The following is a 16995-nucleotide window of genomic DNA, read 5'->3' on the forward strand; positions in this document are numbered from 1 at the left end:
TCCGGAGCCACAAGAAGGACTTGGGCCCAGTCGCGCTTGATCTTCTTCAGCACTCTGGGTATAAGTGGTATAGGCGGAAAGGCGTTTAGTGGACCGCAAATCCACTCGAGACGAAAAGCGTCGCCTAGCCAGTGCCGCCTTGGAAGTTCTGACGTGCAGAACTGATGACATTGTGCATTCTCTTTGGTGGCGAATAGATCTAACCAAGGCTCTCCCCACTGCTGAAAGAGAACTTGCGCAATGTCCGAGTGCAGACGCCATTCGTGATCCATCATGCACCGTCGGCTGAATTCATCCGCCCTGGCGTTCAGATAATCGGCCAGGTGTTGAACCACCAGGTAAATGCCCTGATGTTCCAGCCATGTCCAGAGACGCAGAGCCTCCTGACATAGGGTCCACGACCCCACCCCTCCCTGTTTGTTGCAGTACCACATGGCGTTGGTGTTGTCTGTGAACACCTGCACTACTCTCCCCTTTACAGAGGGAAGGAATGCTTTCAGTGCAAGTCGCATCGCCCGAAGCTCCAGAAGGTTGATATGGAGCCGGGACTCTGCCGGAGACCAGAGCCCTCTGATCTCCGCTTCTCCCATGTGGCCGCCCCATCCGAGAAGGGACGCGTCCGTCACCACTGTATGTTCCAGTTGGGGAGGGGAGAGGGATCTGCCATTGACCCAATCGAGATTTGTGAGCCACCACAGCAATTGTTGTGCAGTGCCGTCTGAGATCTGGACGTGATCGGACAGGTTGCCCTGATGCTGTGCCCACTGGAACTTCTGGTCCCACTGCAGAGCCCGGATATGCCATCTGGCATGATCCATCAACAGGATGCAAGAGGCCATCCGGCAAAGTAGGTCATCCTGACCAAAATCCGGTATAAAGGCTAAAAGATCGGAATCATAGCCTGAATATCCCGGACTCGCTGCTCGGGAGGATAAACCTGAAACTGCGGCGAATCCAGAACCGCTCAGATGAAGATGAGCTTCTGAGAGGGAATCCGGTGCAACTTCTGCAAATTGATGGAGAACCCCAGCAAATGCAGGTGGTCGGCCGTGGTCTGGAGGTGGGAGACGACTGCCTGGGGCGAGTCCGCCTTCAACAACCAGTCATCGAGATAGGGGAAGACTGGGACACCTGATCTGCGCAGATAAGCTGCGACCACCGCCATCACTTTCGTGAACACCCAAGGGGTGCTGGTAAGGCCAAAAGGGAGCACGGTGAACTGAAAGTGCTCGTGGCCTACCATGAACTGCAGGTAACGCCAGAGGGCCGGCAGGACGGGAATATGAAAGTAAGCGTCCTGCAAGTCCAACGCTACCATCCAATCTTGCGGGTCTAGGGCAGACAAGACCTGAGCAAGTGTGAGCATCTTGAACTTCTCCTTCCAGAAGAAGCAATTGACGTTCCAAAGGTCTACGATAGGACGCAGACCCTTGTCCTTCTTGGGGACCAGAAAATAGTGGGAATAACAACCACGACCTACTTCTGGCCCAGGAACGTGCTCGATGGCCCCCTCAGCCAAGAGGGCCGTGACTTCCTGCTGAAGAAGCGCAAGATGGTCCCCCGACATGCGGTAGTATTGAGGTGGCATGGCTGGTGGGAGAGTCTCGAAGGGGGGGGGGGGGGGGGGGGGGAGTAGCCCCTTCGGACAATTTGCAGCACCCACTTGTCCGATGTGATGTTGCGCCAGTGGGGAAGATTATGGCCAATTCTGCCACCCACTTGCGTTTGATGGGCCTGAAAGGTCAGACTAGGAAAGCTTTGCAGTGGATGCTGCGGGGGTGGAGGTGGGATGACCCGCCCGCTGGCCCCCAGAACCGCCTTGACGGTTCCCATGTCCGCGGCCATGCTGAGAATGTTGCTGCGCAGGCCTGTGGCTCTGGAACGAACGTGTTAGGACGTTCCTGTCCACAGTAGCCCCTATGTTGGGCCTGGACTACGTGCCCAAAAGGACGTCAGAAAGTGAGTAATTAAAAGGCCGAAGAAGTTGCCGCCGGCTGAAGCACTTCTGTCAGGAGGTTAGTCCTGACGGCCACTGTAGGGAGTTCGAGGTGGAGGGCCTCGGCTGCCCTACGTACTACCACTGCGTAACTGGCTCCCTCCTCCGTAGCCACGGTAGGAGGAGACAGCGTGCCAAGGTCAGGTGAGGTGTCAAGACCACTGCATCCCCCAAATCCTCTGCCCAGTCCGGATCATAATCACACTGCTGTGTGAGAGGGTCCTCAGACCCCTCCCAGTCCTCCCCTTCCTCCGAAGTCTCCAAAACAGGTGGAAAATAAGGAGGATGGACATAGGGGAAAAATGACCCCCTCGGGATCGGTGCCGCATGGCGCCAATCTGGCACCGTGTCCGGTTCTGGGCTGAAACTGGCTGCGACGTCGTCCCGAGGAACGGGCGACGTTAAAGGTGGTGCCAGTGGCGTCGGTGGAGGTGTTACAAGGGCAACCGGCGTCCGATCCCGGAGGGTCCTGCGGCACTGGGGCCGGAGCCGCCGGGATGAAAGGACAGGACCCCCAGTCGGGCCCGCGGGGCCCGGAGGGGCACCGGCAGGGCCAGACGGCCCAAAGAGTCGAGCCATGGCAGCAAGAAACTCATGCACCTGAGCAGGAGTCGCCGACGGACCCGGAAAAGGTGGGCAGGCGGCGGCGGCGACATCGCAGGCGGTGGCGACGTCGCAGGCTCAGCGGGGGTGGCACCACCCGCACCCTCAGCCGCGTCGTGCGACGGGAAGTCAGGGAGCAACGACGCTTCTTCAACTTCTTTTTGGAATGCTTCCACTTACCTGACCCCGAGTGCAAAGACTTAGATCTAGAGGAACGATGGTGACTGCTCCGCGACCGGTCCCTCGACCTCCCACGGGACCGGGACCTTGAGCGGCACGGAGCCGACTGCCGGACTTCCAGCAAATTTCGGGACCACTCCCGCAAAGTCTTTGGCGCCATGGCCCAGCAGTCGGGACACGACTTGGAGTCATGGTCGCGCCCCAGGCAGTAGAGACACATGCGGTGCGGGTCAGTCACCGACATCATACGGTGACGGTCCAAACAGTTCTTAAAGCCGGGCATCCCTACGACACCAGGTGTCGATCAACTCGAAGAAATTGAGACAAAAGGCCTCGAAAAAACTCAGTCAAAAAGTGACTGGGGGTACTTGCTCTTCCCGGATCTGCGCTTGCTGGTGCGGAAAAAGAAAGAACTGACGTCAGCGTGCGTGGGCGCGTCTAAGTAGCTCCAGCGATATCAACTCGACGTCAACGACGCAAGCGGAGCACAAATGACACACAATTGGTGCAGTTTCCACTGTGTTAACCATCCCAAAACTGTGTACCTTCCACCAGCCCCTTCTGCACCCTCTACTGTCACGACCAGGAACGTTCTCTTCTGTCTCTCTCATTTCTCGTCATAAACTTGCTGTGTTGTGCCCTCCTGAATGAAAGCCCAGTACTCTGTCCTTCCAAGTCTGCAAACTGTGTGGTTTTACAGCCACCCATACGCAAACCCTCTCACCCGACCCCCTCCTTCACTGCACTATGTCATTTAGCATTCATCCTCCCTAACCACTTTTATCTGTCCCTGGCACTGCTTCTTCACTCGTATGGCAGGGGAAGGTGCTGGGCAGAAACAGAAGTCATTGTCATAGAGTCAGCAATGGCAGCACTCGTTCAGCAATGTAGCCTCCGAGAAAAGGAGAGCAGTCTAAAATACTTCAAAGAAAGCAGCCACAGTTAACTACCAGCACCTACGGTACCACAGGAGAACACAGACATATATACTTACGGTCAAAGTGCTCCACAAGGGCAAACAAAACAAGCATTGCAGGACAGACAATCATAGAGGAAACTCCACATAGGGGACAAAAGAAGCCCAAATTGCATTATAAGTACATACAGAGAGACACCAGACATCTGAGAGTAGGTGCGGGGTCACAGTGGCAATGGGCAATAGGCTGCCTATGTTAGGGAAAAATAAGCACAGTACCTAAGACTTCCCTGCAAAATACACTGCAGATACTTGCTTTCACTCACATGCTCACCTTCGAGAAGTACCCAACAAGATGGCATCCTTTCACATCATTTTGCGTAAGTACATAGAAGAGAAATGGCTCGACATCGTAATAGAGTGTCTTGTGATCCAAGAACAGTTTTGCCAAGAGACATAAATTCTGGCAGTATATAGTGCTGACATTCCCATCCACCTAAAGAAAATCGAAAGCAGAACAGTGAGGTAACAAAAGAAAATACAATATCTCTAAAACAAGAACCACCCCCTCACTTATTTGTTAATAAAGACCAATTCTTAACATAAGTATTATGAATTAGTGGACAGATTATTACTGTGTTATGCTTCCATGGAGAGTCAGAATCAACCTCCGATTATTCTAAAAATGATGACTCTAGGACACAAATGGAAAATAACAGAAGCCACCACAAACAGTATCCGGTGACCACCGATTTTTCCAAGAACATGCCCAATAATCATATTTCTTAACCCATCTTTTCCAATAATGCTTGGCTCTTTGCTGAGCAAGTCTTTTTCCCCTCAAGAACACTTGCAATGACACAGAATCTCCAGGGAAAATCAAGAGCAACTAGTTCCAAAGAGTGTGCATGGCTGTATTTTTCCAAAGCCCCACTTTTTTTACCAAGTGCAGTCCTTGCATGATGCTCACATTCTGGGTTTTATATATTTCTTACCAATTATGTCCAAAAGAATGAAAAAGCTATCATTTACTTCAGACCGAAACGCTTCCATGTTGTATCTAAGCACAATCTGAGTCCTCTCACTTTCACCGATACAAAAACAGTGGTAAAACTATAGTCAGATATAAATAGAATTTAAATACCACTTTGGATAGAAAAGATGGGTATAGTAAAAGTACACATTTTGTATTTGTGGGAACTTAGAAAAGCTAGTCCACCGACCGTGACTGGATCTCCCCTGACCTGCAGTGATGAGGTAAGTAACCTTTTAGGAAAGTAGTTGAAAATCCCACTTGTGCAAGGATTTGACATGGGTGTAATTAAGAAATGTGCTAAATGCTCCCTATTCTCATGAGACATCCGCTTACAGATTAACCATATTCGGGTTTTTGGTGCTGAGGTTAGTGAGATTCTGGGACATTTATGTATAGCCCCCTAACTGCAGGAACCAAACAGGAACTGATGGCCGGACATGGTGTGGCAAAGTAGCTCAAGGTAAGGTTTGAATTTAATGGATGCAGGTGTGCTCTTATTTTTGACTCCTACAGCTATTTTTTTTCAGTGTGACTCTCAAATAATGCATTTATTTTAAGCCTATTGTATCATTTATTCTCCGTCAACTGCTTTAAAGGCCGAATAATACAGTATGCATGATATTACTGTTTTGAAGTTCTTCTAATGTCACGTCCTGATACTGTGGAGTGGAAAAGCATTTTCACTAGGCACTTTGCAAATAGGCTCAGTAAGTGTGATTATCAAGGAAGACCACCATACTTGACTTTAATTGGTTGACTTTCTGATGAAAGAAAAAGAAAAGTGTATTGCCCTGTAACAGTTAGTCCTATTGTGGGTATTGTCTTTACACTCAAGCACAGAGGGCCTGATTAACAAAGGTAAACTGAGAAAAAAGTCTTACTTTATGGCTCTCGGTATTTACAAAGGGCATTTCGAGAAGTAAAGTTAGACTTTCGTCCCAGTTTAACTTAAGTTTTGGTCGCAGAAAAACAAAACTTAAGTTAAACTGAGACAAATGTTTAACTTCACTACTCGTAAATGCCCTTTGTGAATAGCAAAAATCATACACTCAGACTTTCGTCTCAGTTTAACTTTGTGAGTCAGGCCCAGAATGTCTCTACCTGCTATTGGGTTCCTGAAATGTCTTTTCAATAGAGAGTACAACCAACCAACCAACCTCCCCTCCCCCCGACCCCTCAGGAGGACACAGACAGAAATGATACCAAGCTGGCAAGGAATCCTAAGAAGCAGGAGAATGCCAAGGTGGATGGAGAAGACAATGCTGAAGAGATGGAGACCAAGGATGATGACTAAAATTGCCTTGGAATTAAGTACATCTTACTGGGAGTAAAATAAGCCAGGCAGATGCAAGATAATTCTTGATAAATACTTCAAGGTTAGACAAATTGTTATATTTACAGCTTTCAGAATAATTATCTTCCTCTCCAATGTGGATGGTCTCCATGCTGTTTGCTGTTTTACATAAGGATCCACCCTCTCGGAGGTGTGGCCAACAAGATGGCCGACCAACACCTCTCTATGGTGGCTCAGTTGGCCCGTTTCTTAATCCGTCCGAAAATCCTCTTCTCATCCCAACATCTGTGCCTAAAAACATACAGCTGGTGTGCTGAGATGCAAAACAGAGTGGCCAGAGGTGAAAATGAGGCTGCCTTTGTGCTGGTTCCAGCCTTAACAGGGTGCCTACAGTGTGGGTCTGGGAGGCACTTGCAATAGGACGGAGCTGGGGGACAGGGCTGTGGCCGACCTGTGCGGATCCCCTGCCCTCAATCCGCGATGTCCAGGAGAGACAAAACCCACCATGCACAAACCTGAGACCAGAGAGATCACGAGTCCCACGTGCAGACGATTTGGGTGAGGCTGGACACAGCACCCTGATCAAGACACGGGCAGGGCCAGTGGAGGTGCGTCCATTGGGGGCGTTGGGGCGTAGCCCCCCCGCCCGTAGCTCCCTCGGCGTTTCTAAACTTAAGTAAACTGAATCAGTTTACTTAAGTTCAAAGACGCCGAGGGAGAACCAACTGACAATCATGTCAGTCAGCATGACGTCGGACCGCCCACCCCCTTCAGAGCACTCGCAAAGCTCTTGGCTTTGCGAGTGCTCGCAAAGCCAAGAGCTGCTATCACCAACGCGGTGCCCTCAGTCTTACACAGGGTAGCTGAGACGAGACCGAAGACCTCGGCACATCTAGGGAGGGAGAGACATGGAATTTGGTGCCAAGGTGGTGTGAGCCATGTGATCTGAGTGATCTGGCCGGGACGGAGTGCAATCATTGAGGCCTTTCCCTCAAGGGTGTTTAGGGGTCTTCCTACTGAATTCCTCCTCCAGACCGCTCTGGCCTACCTATGACAGAGTTGTCATGTTGACAAGGAGTAAGTGAGTGAGGAGGTGGGAGTCTGGGGGTGTGTGTGGTTGAGTATAATAATTGGGGGGGCAAGTTATTGGTGAATGCTGAACAGAAAACCAGATATATTGACAAAGAAGCAGAGAGTACCAAGGCAGGGAGCCAGACAATAACACATCACTTAGATGAATAGGGCTGACATAGCAAATAAAGAGTGATAATCAATACTGTCATGGAATGTCAACAGACTGGGAAATAAGATTAAACGGGGCTAGTAGCTGCATATGTTAAGGGGTTGTAACAAAATGTAATCCTTCTACAGGAAACCCACCTGTGGGGCTCTCCTTGCGGGTTCCCAGGTAGGAGGACTTACAAGCCACTCGCTCATGCGGTATTCACAACAGGCTCCTGTGGAGTAGAATACTGATCAGGAAAACGCCCCCATTTAGGATAGAAAGAACATTGGTTGAACCTAATGGGACATATGTGGCAGTCAATGGACTCTGTGGACAGAGAGCTATAACCCAGGTCAGTGTGTATGCACCCCAACGGCTACAAAAGCAAATGATGGCCAAAATAACACGATATTATTGGAGGCCGGCTCTTAAACATATAATCGGGGGAGACTTTCACAACGTAGCAGACCCAAGTTTAGACCACACTAGCCCGACCCTGACTATTTGAGGAGAAACGGCTCTGGCAGGATTCATGAAGACCCTGGGACTGTCAGATTTATGGCGCTGCAGCCACCCAATGGCTCACACCTATTCATACTTCCCGGTTTCCCATAAGGTATTCTCTAGGGTAGATTTCATCTTCACCCTGGCAGGGGTGGTGGAGGAAATAGAGAGGGCATAATATCTGGCATGGGGTCCATCAGACAACTCATCCCTCTGGCTTACAAATGGGACACGTTCGCTTGGGTCCAGGAAAGGGTGGAAACTCAATGCCTGGGAGCTGAGGGATGAGACTGTGGCCCGGGAGATTAGAGTGGACAAGGAAATGTACTTTAGTGAAAATAAAGACTCAGTGGTCACATTATGAGGCCTACAAAACAGTTCTGAGAGACAGGGCGCAAAACATCATAGCACATAAAAAAAACAGAGGGAGACCAAAGACATTGAAGGACTGGAGGCAAAACTTGTACAATTAGAGAGACAGCCAGGCGCAACAATGGACCCCATTGTGCTGCAGGCTATGGCGATCCTTCACAAAGAGTACCAAGCACTAGCACATCAAGAGGCCAGAGCCGCAATTCAGGCCACACATCAGTGTCTCTATGATGCAGATGCCAAAGAAGAGTGACTGCTGGCATGACTGGGCAGGAGGGAGGCAGAGACAAGATGGATACATGCAACACAAGATGAAAATGGCAACACCTATGTCACTGCCTTGAAGAAGTGAAAATAATGACCCTGGCAGTGGAGGAATGCCAAACGTTAGAGGAGGATGTGACTCTTGCAGAGGTGCTGATGACCGTGGGCAATCTAAACCCCGGGAAAACACTGCGCCCTAATGGCATACCCGCAGAACTCTTCAAGAGAAATTCTGGACTACTAAGCCCATATCTGCTCAAATTATTCAAGGAGGCAAAGACAGTGGCACCCTCCTGAACGATCTCCAGAGTGCCATGATATTTGTGATGCATAAAACCAGTAAAGCCCACAACAGATTGTGGCTCTTACCAACCGATCTCTCTCTCGAACATCAAGACAATACCGGCTGCGATCTTAGCTAAGCAGCTTCTAAAGGTTATTAATGTCCTAGACCCCCACCTGCTGCTGCCATTGGATGCCGAGAAGGCTTTGACTCCGTCTATTGTCCATTTTGAGACAAGTCCTGGTGAAATAAGGGTTTGGCCCCAAATTGCGGGGCTGGATAGCATTGTTATTTTAAGTACCCGGGGGTGTGAGAGTAAATGGGAAACTGTCTACAGAATACCCTATTGAAAGGGGCAAACGTCAGGGGTGCCCTCTGTCTATGCTATTGTTTGCCCTAGTTCTTGAACCTTTGGCATGCATTGTTTGAACACATCCAGGTCCTACAGGGTTCAAAGAATGGGAAGAAGCGCAGGGAGATAAACGAAAACGAAGTGGGAGAACTTGAGGATCTAGACTGGAATGCAGCTTAACGCACTAGGGAAGCTGCAATTAAATCCACACTTCGAATGATCCAACTTAACATCCTTCATATGATTTATTATGAGAGATCCTGACTGCACAGATTTGGTAGGGCTGACTCCCCCTGCTGCTTCTCCTGTGGGGCGGAGATGGGGTCGTTCATACACACAATATGGGAGTGCCTTGGCATTAACCAATACTGGAATAGTATAATTGAAGAACTCAATACCAGCTGACCCTAAATAAATCCTGCTGGGTATCCCCACAAATTTAGATATCCCTAGAGCCAATCTCCTATTTAGTAATCTGGGCCTTGTAGTGGAAAAGTAGGATGTGGCCAAATATTGGGGTGTTCCAGACCCCCCACCATCTGCAAGAACGGAAAAACACGATGGACAGCTGAAAAGGTCACATATAAGGCCAGAGGGTGTCCGAGTAAGTTCACTAAGGTATGGGGTCCCTGGATAAGGTTCTATGGTATCAACATGGAAGGCAGCAAGGAACAGCCCCAACTTGTACAACCCCCGCAACGAGTGACAGATCATGTACATTTAGGTTATCCAACAATTGCCTGTTCATTGTCTATTCATAGCTATGGAATGTGTTGCTGAAATTTAAATGATCATTAATTCCCTCCCATGTCTCTATGGTGTCCTGGAGTATTCAAATGCTTCATGTATTATTTGTAAACACCGTCAATACGAATATATATAAAAAAAAGAAGAAGTCCTCTCTGGCAAGGTTCACCGTCACATATCCTATTTTCATATCTAAAAGCCTGCAACAAGCTGTACTTTATTTCTAAATATAGTGCTTTGAAATAAAGTGTATAAAAACCGAGTGTATCCATGCTGGATGTTACCTAAAATTCTGGAATATAAAAAAAAAAGCCAAAGAAAGCTACTGTCCCAGAATTGATCAAAGTGACAGTAGGTCTCTCAGTTTAATTTTTATTGCTCAGTAAATCTTCTAGAGTGCCATTTCCAAAATCTGCTTCCATTCCACTGGCTCTTTAAAGGGTGAAGGCTATTGTTTATGACTTTAGAGAGGATACACATGCTACAGAACTGGCTTTACAAGTAACGTTCTTACACATCATAGAATTTACATTAACATTTACAAACATGAATGCACAAGTTACTTACCTTCGGTAATGATATATCTGTAAGAGACATTAGTTAGTGATAGATTCCTTACCTTATAATTACCCCCAGGCGTCAGACTGGATCCTGAAAGTTTTTATCAGCAGTACCCCTGCGTATCGGAAGGTGGCGTCCTGCGGCTCCGCGTCCAGCGTAGGAATCATGATCTCCGGATTGACGTTGCGGCAGCTACTTAGACGCCGCCCTCGCGCGCGGACGTCAGTTCTGTACATGACCTTCTGCGCCAGGAACGCAGAGCCATGCAAGATACTGACCACTGGTGCATTGAAACTAGGGCCCTGAATGGGATGACCTTAACCCTAGAAAATAGTTCGTAGAACGGGGAGGATGGGTGGGCGGTAAGGAATCTATCACTAACTAATTAATGTCTCCTACAGAAATATCGTTACTGAAAGTAAGTAACTTGTGGATCTGTAAGAGACACATTAGTGATAGATCCATTACCTTAGAATAGATACCCCAGCAATACCAACCCCGGTGGTGGGTCTGCGAACCAAAATCACACCAGAAAGTCACGGAGAACAGAACGGCTAAAGAAGCCGTCTCTCGGGACTTCACTATCAAGGCAATAATGCTTAGTAAAGGTGTGCAGCGAGACCCACATGGCTGCCTGACAGATGTCTTGCAAGGGGACACCACGTCCCAATGCAGTAGTTGCTGCTGTCACCCTGGTAGAATAGGCGCGCAACCCCACTGGAGGTTCCTTTTTAGCCAGAGAATAACAGGCTTTGATACACAAGACGACCCAGCGGGAGATAGTCCTTTTGTGTACAGCCCGGCCTATCTTGGCGCCTACGTAGCCAACAAAGCTAGACATCCACCCGGAACTGTTGTGTGCGATTCAGGTAAAATGAGAGCGCACGTTTTGGGTCCAGACGGTGGAGCCTCTCTTCCTCTCTGGAAGGGTGCGGAGGCGGAAAGAAAGTGGGCAAGGTGATAGTTTGCCCTATGTGGAAGAGAGTAACAACCTTTAGCAAAAGGAAGGACGAGTACGGAGCACAACCTTATCCGGATGAACCGACAGAAAAGGAGGTTTACAGGATAGAGCATGGAGCTCTCTCACGCGCCTAGCGGAGGTGATGGCAACCAGGAAAGCAGTCTTCAAAGTTAGTAAACAAAGAGGACAATTGTGAAGCGGCTCAAAAGGAGCGCACATCAAATAAGAAAGAACCAGGTTCAAGTCCCACAGTGGCATCACAAAAGGAATAGGAGGGAAAAGGTGAGTAATGCATTTGAGAAATCTATTTACAACAGGGGACTTGAAAAGAGAGGGCTGATCAGGGAGCCTGAGAAAGGCAGAAATTGCAGAAAGATAGCCCTTAATAGTGCCCAGAGCAGAGCCCTGCCGGGCCAAAGAAAGAGGGAACAAAAGGACTTCTTAAAGAGGGGCAGAAAGGGGATCCACAGTCTTTGCTGTGCAGCATGCCACAAATTTGTTCCACCTGCAGGCGTATACCGATTTAGTGAAGGGACGCATGGCTGCCAAAATGATATCACTGACTTCAGGAGGCAAGTCAAATGGAATCAATTGTCGCGGCTCAATCTCCACGCAAGGAGGTGGAGGCTGGACAGGTTCGGGTGGAGGACCGTCCCCTGCTGCTGCGAAAGAAGACCCTCCCAAAGAGGCAGTCGGGGTAAACAACCATTACAACAAATCTTTTACCCCGCATACCATGACAACGCAACTACCATTACTCCGCAATGCCATTACAACAAATGGCATTACATTTTATATGCTTTTACCACGCATGCTTTTACAATGAAATTAGTTGTAAATGCATGAATGGTAAAAGCATATGTTTTTTATATGCAAGTATAAGGTTTTGGTGTGTAGGGGTATATGTTTTGGGGTTCAGGGGTAATTTTAGGGTTCAGGGTGGGTTTAGTTTTTGGGGTGCTGGGGTATTTATAGGGTTCAGGGTGGGTTTGGGTTTTGGGGATGCACAGTATTTTTAGGGTTCAGGGTATATGTTTAGGGGTTATGGGGAAATTTTTTAGGGTTAAGGGAATGTTTGGGATTTGGTGTGCTCAGGGGATTTATAGGTATCAGGGTGGGTTTGGTTTTTGGGTTGCCCGGGGTATTTTTAGGGTTCAGGGTGGGTTCAGGTTTTAGGCTGCCAGGGTATTTTTAGAGTTCAGGGTGGGGGTAGGTTTTGGGGTGCAGGGCTATTTTTAGAGATCAGGGTTAATTTTAGGGTTAAGGGCAAGTTTGGATTTTGGGGTACTGGGGTATTTTTAGGGTTCAGGGGGTAATTTTAGGGTTAAGGGCATGTTTGGGTTTTGGGGTGCTGGGGAACTTTTAGAGTTTGGGTGGGTTAGGGTTTTGGGGGTGTACAGGGTATTTTTAGGGTTCAGGGTGGGTTTTGGGGTGCAGGGGTATTTTTAGGGTACAGGGGAGTTTGGGTTTTGGGGTGCTGGGGTATTTTAAGGGTTATGGGTGGGTTTTGGGGTGCAGAGGCATTTTTAGGGGTCACAGTGGGTTTTAGAGTTCAGGTTGGTTTTAGGGTGCCAAGGGTAATTTAAGATTTAAGTGGGTATTGGGGTGGTAATTTAACAGGGGTGTAAAGTTATTGGGATAAAAAAAGGACTTTTATGGGTTTTAGTTTTTCTTTTAAATACATTTATTATCTACTGGTGGTCGCCAGTAGATAGTTATAGTTAGGACCAAGTTCCCATAGGAAATCTGAAAATTCTATTTTGAATAACGTTGGCGCCGGTTGACTTATCTTCGTGAAATTTTCAAAACGAATGGGGCGCTCCGCTCAGCTCCTACCCTGAAAGTCTCGGGGTGATACGTCAAGCGGGGGCTGAGAAAAAATGGGGGGTCCCCAAACGCGGTTTCCCCATGCATATTCCCATAGGACCTTTAGTCGAAGGTACAGCCCGAACGGCGGAACAGAATTACTTGAAATTTGGCAAAGAGGTAGTCCTGAGGTCAGGCATGTGCCTTTTGCATATATGGTGTCAATCTGTTCAGTAGTTCCTTAGAAAATTGCAGTTAAAAGTACATAAATATCTATATGCGCGCACGGTGCACGCACCAAATGTCCGCGAGCGTAATTCTGATTGGTGGTTAGATGTCAGTCAACATTCCAATCGGTCGAAATCAGGAACTGTCGGACGCCATTTTGTGTGTGACAGTGAAAAAGAAAGGTCGAGAACGTGAAAAGGGGGTAGGGTAGAGAGTTCCTGACCCCCTAGCCTTTGTCAGGGGGTCCCTGAAGGACCCCGAAGGGTGAAACAAACATTTTATTTTTTTTCATAAAATCGCGAGGTGCACGCACGGTGCGCGCACCGTGAAAAACCCTTAAAAAAAATAAAAAAACATTTTAAACTGTTTATAAGTTTATAGAAGATATTAACTATGCTGTTCAACTTTATCCAAATAAAAAAAAAAAAGAGCTGAGCCATTCCTTATTACAGGATACAGTCAATCTATAACTATATACATAGGTAGTTTATTGTAAAATAAATATATAAAAAAAATAATAATACATACATAAATTAGCAGTTAAAAAAACCTTACAAATTCACTAAAAAAAACATAGGTTTCACACACGTTATAGTTAGAAATTAGCATTTAAAAACCCTTGCAAATTCACTTAAAAAACCATAGGTTTCACACACGTTATAGTTAGGAATTAGCATTTAAAAAACCTTGCAAATTCACTGAAAAAACCATAGGTTTCACACATGTTATAGTTAGCTGGACATTTCACTCGTAAAAAACCATTGAAATTCCCCCGTTATAGTTAGTTCAGCTAAATATAACTCACGCGACCGCAATCCATTGCTGATGACGTCACATATTACATCACTGTATTCACTAAGATACTGTTAATAAGTCAGTTATACAATTAATTTTACCAAAAAAACCATCCATTTAGACACTTATTTACCCATTTAGTCTTCCATTAACCTGCAGATATACATATATAAAAATATTTATTTTTCAGAAAGACACATATTCACTGGATGATGTCATCAGTGATGTCATTTGAGATGTCTTCAGTGATGTCATGAGTGATGTCACTGACCATGTCATGAGTGATGTAATATGTGACGTCATCAGCAGTGGATTGCGGTCGCGCGAGTTATATTTAGCTGAACAAACTATAACGGGGGAATTTATATGGTTATTTACGAGTGAAATGTCCAGCTAACTATAACATGTATGAAACCTATGGTTTTTTCAGTGAATTTGCAAGGTTTTTTAAAAGCTAATTCCTAACTATAACGTGTGTGAAACCTATGGTTTTTTAAGTGATATATATATAAATAACAGTAAAAAAATTATGTGTGTGTGTGTGTATATATATATATATATATATATATATATATATATATATATATGATCTACTGGCGGTCGCCAGTAGATAGTTATAGTTACAACCTAGTTTCCATAGGAAATCTCAAAATTCTATTTTGAATAACTTTGGCACCGGTTGACGAATCCTCGCAAACTTTTCAAAACAAATGGGCCGCTCCGTTCAGCTCCTACCCTTAAAGTCTCGGGGTGATTCGTCAAGCGGGGGCCGAGAAAAAGGGGGGCTCCCAAAACGCGTTTTCCCACATGCATTTTTCCATAGGACCTTTAGTCGCAGCTACAGCCCGAACGGCTGAACAGAATTACGTGAAATTTGGCAGAGAGGTGGCCATAAGGTCAAGGAAGTGCCTTTTGCAGGTCTGGTGTAAATCTGTTCAGTATTTCCTGAGAAAATAGCATTTAAAGGCATATCAATATCTATACGTGCGCACCGTGCGCGCACCCTGCCGTGCGCGAGCGCAATTCTGATTGGTTGTTAGATGTCGGTAAACATTCGAATCGGTCGAAACCAGGAAGTGTCGGCCGCCATTTTGTCTCTCGCAGTCTGAGGGGGTGAAAAAAAAAGGTGGAGAACGTGAAAAGGGGGCAGAGTGGACAGTTCCTGACCCCCTAGCCTTGATCAGGGGGTCACAGAAGGACCCCCAAGGGAGAACAAAACAATTATTTTATTTTTTTAAATCGCGAGGTGCGCACACCTCGCGGGCACGGCACCGTGCGTGAAGCGCACCGAGTGCCCACAGCGCGCTCCGTGCACGAAGCGCACGGTGCGCGCACGGTGAAAAACCTGAAAAAAAAATAATAAATAAATACATAACTTAGCATTTAAAAAAACGTACAAATTCACTGAAAAAACCATAGGTTTCACACACGTTATAGTTACGAATTAGCATTTAAAAAACCTTGCAAATTCACTTAAAAAACCATAGGTTTCACACATGTTATAGTTAGCTGGACATTTCACTCGTAAAAAACCAATGAAATTCCCCCGTTATAGTTAGTGCAGGCAACTATAACTCACGCGACCGCAATCCTCTGCTGATGACGTCAGATATTACATCAGTGATGACATATGTGTCCTTATGAAAAATAAATATTTGTATAGCTAAAGATTAATGGAAGAAGACAGGGGTAAATAAGTGTCTAAATACAGTGATGTAATATCTGACGTCATCAGCAGAGGATTGCGGTCGCGTGAGTTATAGTTGCCTGCACTAACTATAACGGGGGAATTTCATTGGTTTTTTACGAGTGAAATGTCCAGCTAACTATAACATGTGTGAAACCTATGGTTTTTTAAGTGAATTTGCAAGGTTTTTTAAATGCTAATTCGTAACTATAACGTGTGTGAAACCTATGGTTTTTTCAGTGAATATATATATAATATATATATATATATATATATTTTCCCTGAAAAACCCATGTGTTTCAGGCACGTTATATTTAGGAATTAGCATTTTAAAAAACCTTAGAAATTCACTGAAAAAAGCCATAGGTTTCAGGGGCGTTATAGTTAGCAGAACATTTCGCTCGTACAAAACCATTGAAATGTCCCCATTATAGTTAGTTCAGCTAACTATTACTTGAGCACCCGCAATGCACTGCTGATGACGTCACATATTACATCACTCATGACATGGTCAGTCACATCACTCATGACATCACTGATGACATCTCAAATGACATCACTGATGACATCATACAGTGAATGTGTTTTTCTGAAAATTAAATACGTTTTATATATGTATATCTTAAGGTCGATGGAAGAATAAATGGGTATATAAGTGTCTAAATGGATGATTTTTTTAAATGAAAAATTGATTATATAACTGACTGATTAAGTGTGTCTTAGTGAATAAATGGGTTAGTGAGTAATGTTTTTATATATATATATAAATATCTGTATCAGTCTCTCACTTTGTGTATAAGTGGCTGCATGGGTTGGTGAGTAGCTACATGAGTGTCTATATGGGTTATTACTTGGTTTTTCGAGTACGAGTGTCTGTATGGTTCAGTGGGGGGTATTATTTAGTGCATACATGCATGAATGAGTGAGTCACTATTTGTATGTGTTGAAGACAGTATGTGTGCAGGGCAGTATGGGTGGATGAGTGTGTGTATGGATGTGTTAGTGAGTGAATGACTGTCTCAATAGTGTTTTTATTAGTAACTACATATGTTTTAAACTAGTATATTTGACTATTGGCGTATATAATAAGTGAGTATATGTGAGAGTGAGAGATTGGAAGAGTTCCTGTATGAATAAGTATGCGTTTCTATAAGTGATTGTTCAAAAGAGTAAGTATGTGTAAGT

General features: G+C 46.0%; 1 protein-coding gene across 1 annotated transcript in view; it reads right to left on the reverse strand.

Annotated features, from left to right (window-relative positions):
* The window catches only part of KAT6A (lysine acetyltransferase 6A), a 1365605-nt gene that overhangs the window by 450114 nt on the left and 898496 nt on the right, over window positions 1–16995 (reverse strand). Inside the window, exon 11 of the mRNA XM_085634070.1 lies at window positions 4030–4191. Coding sequence (XP_085490196.1) covers window positions 4030–4191 — 162 coding nt within the window. The remainder of the gene's footprint in view (window positions 1–4029; window positions 4192–16995) is intronic.

Source organism: Triturus cristatus, chromosome 11 (assembly GCF_964204655.1).
Source record: "Triturus cristatus chromosome 11, aTriCri1.1, whole genome shotgun sequence".
Lineage (NCBI taxonomy): Eukaryota > Metazoa > Chordata > Amphibia > Caudata > Salamandridae > Triturus > Triturus cristatus.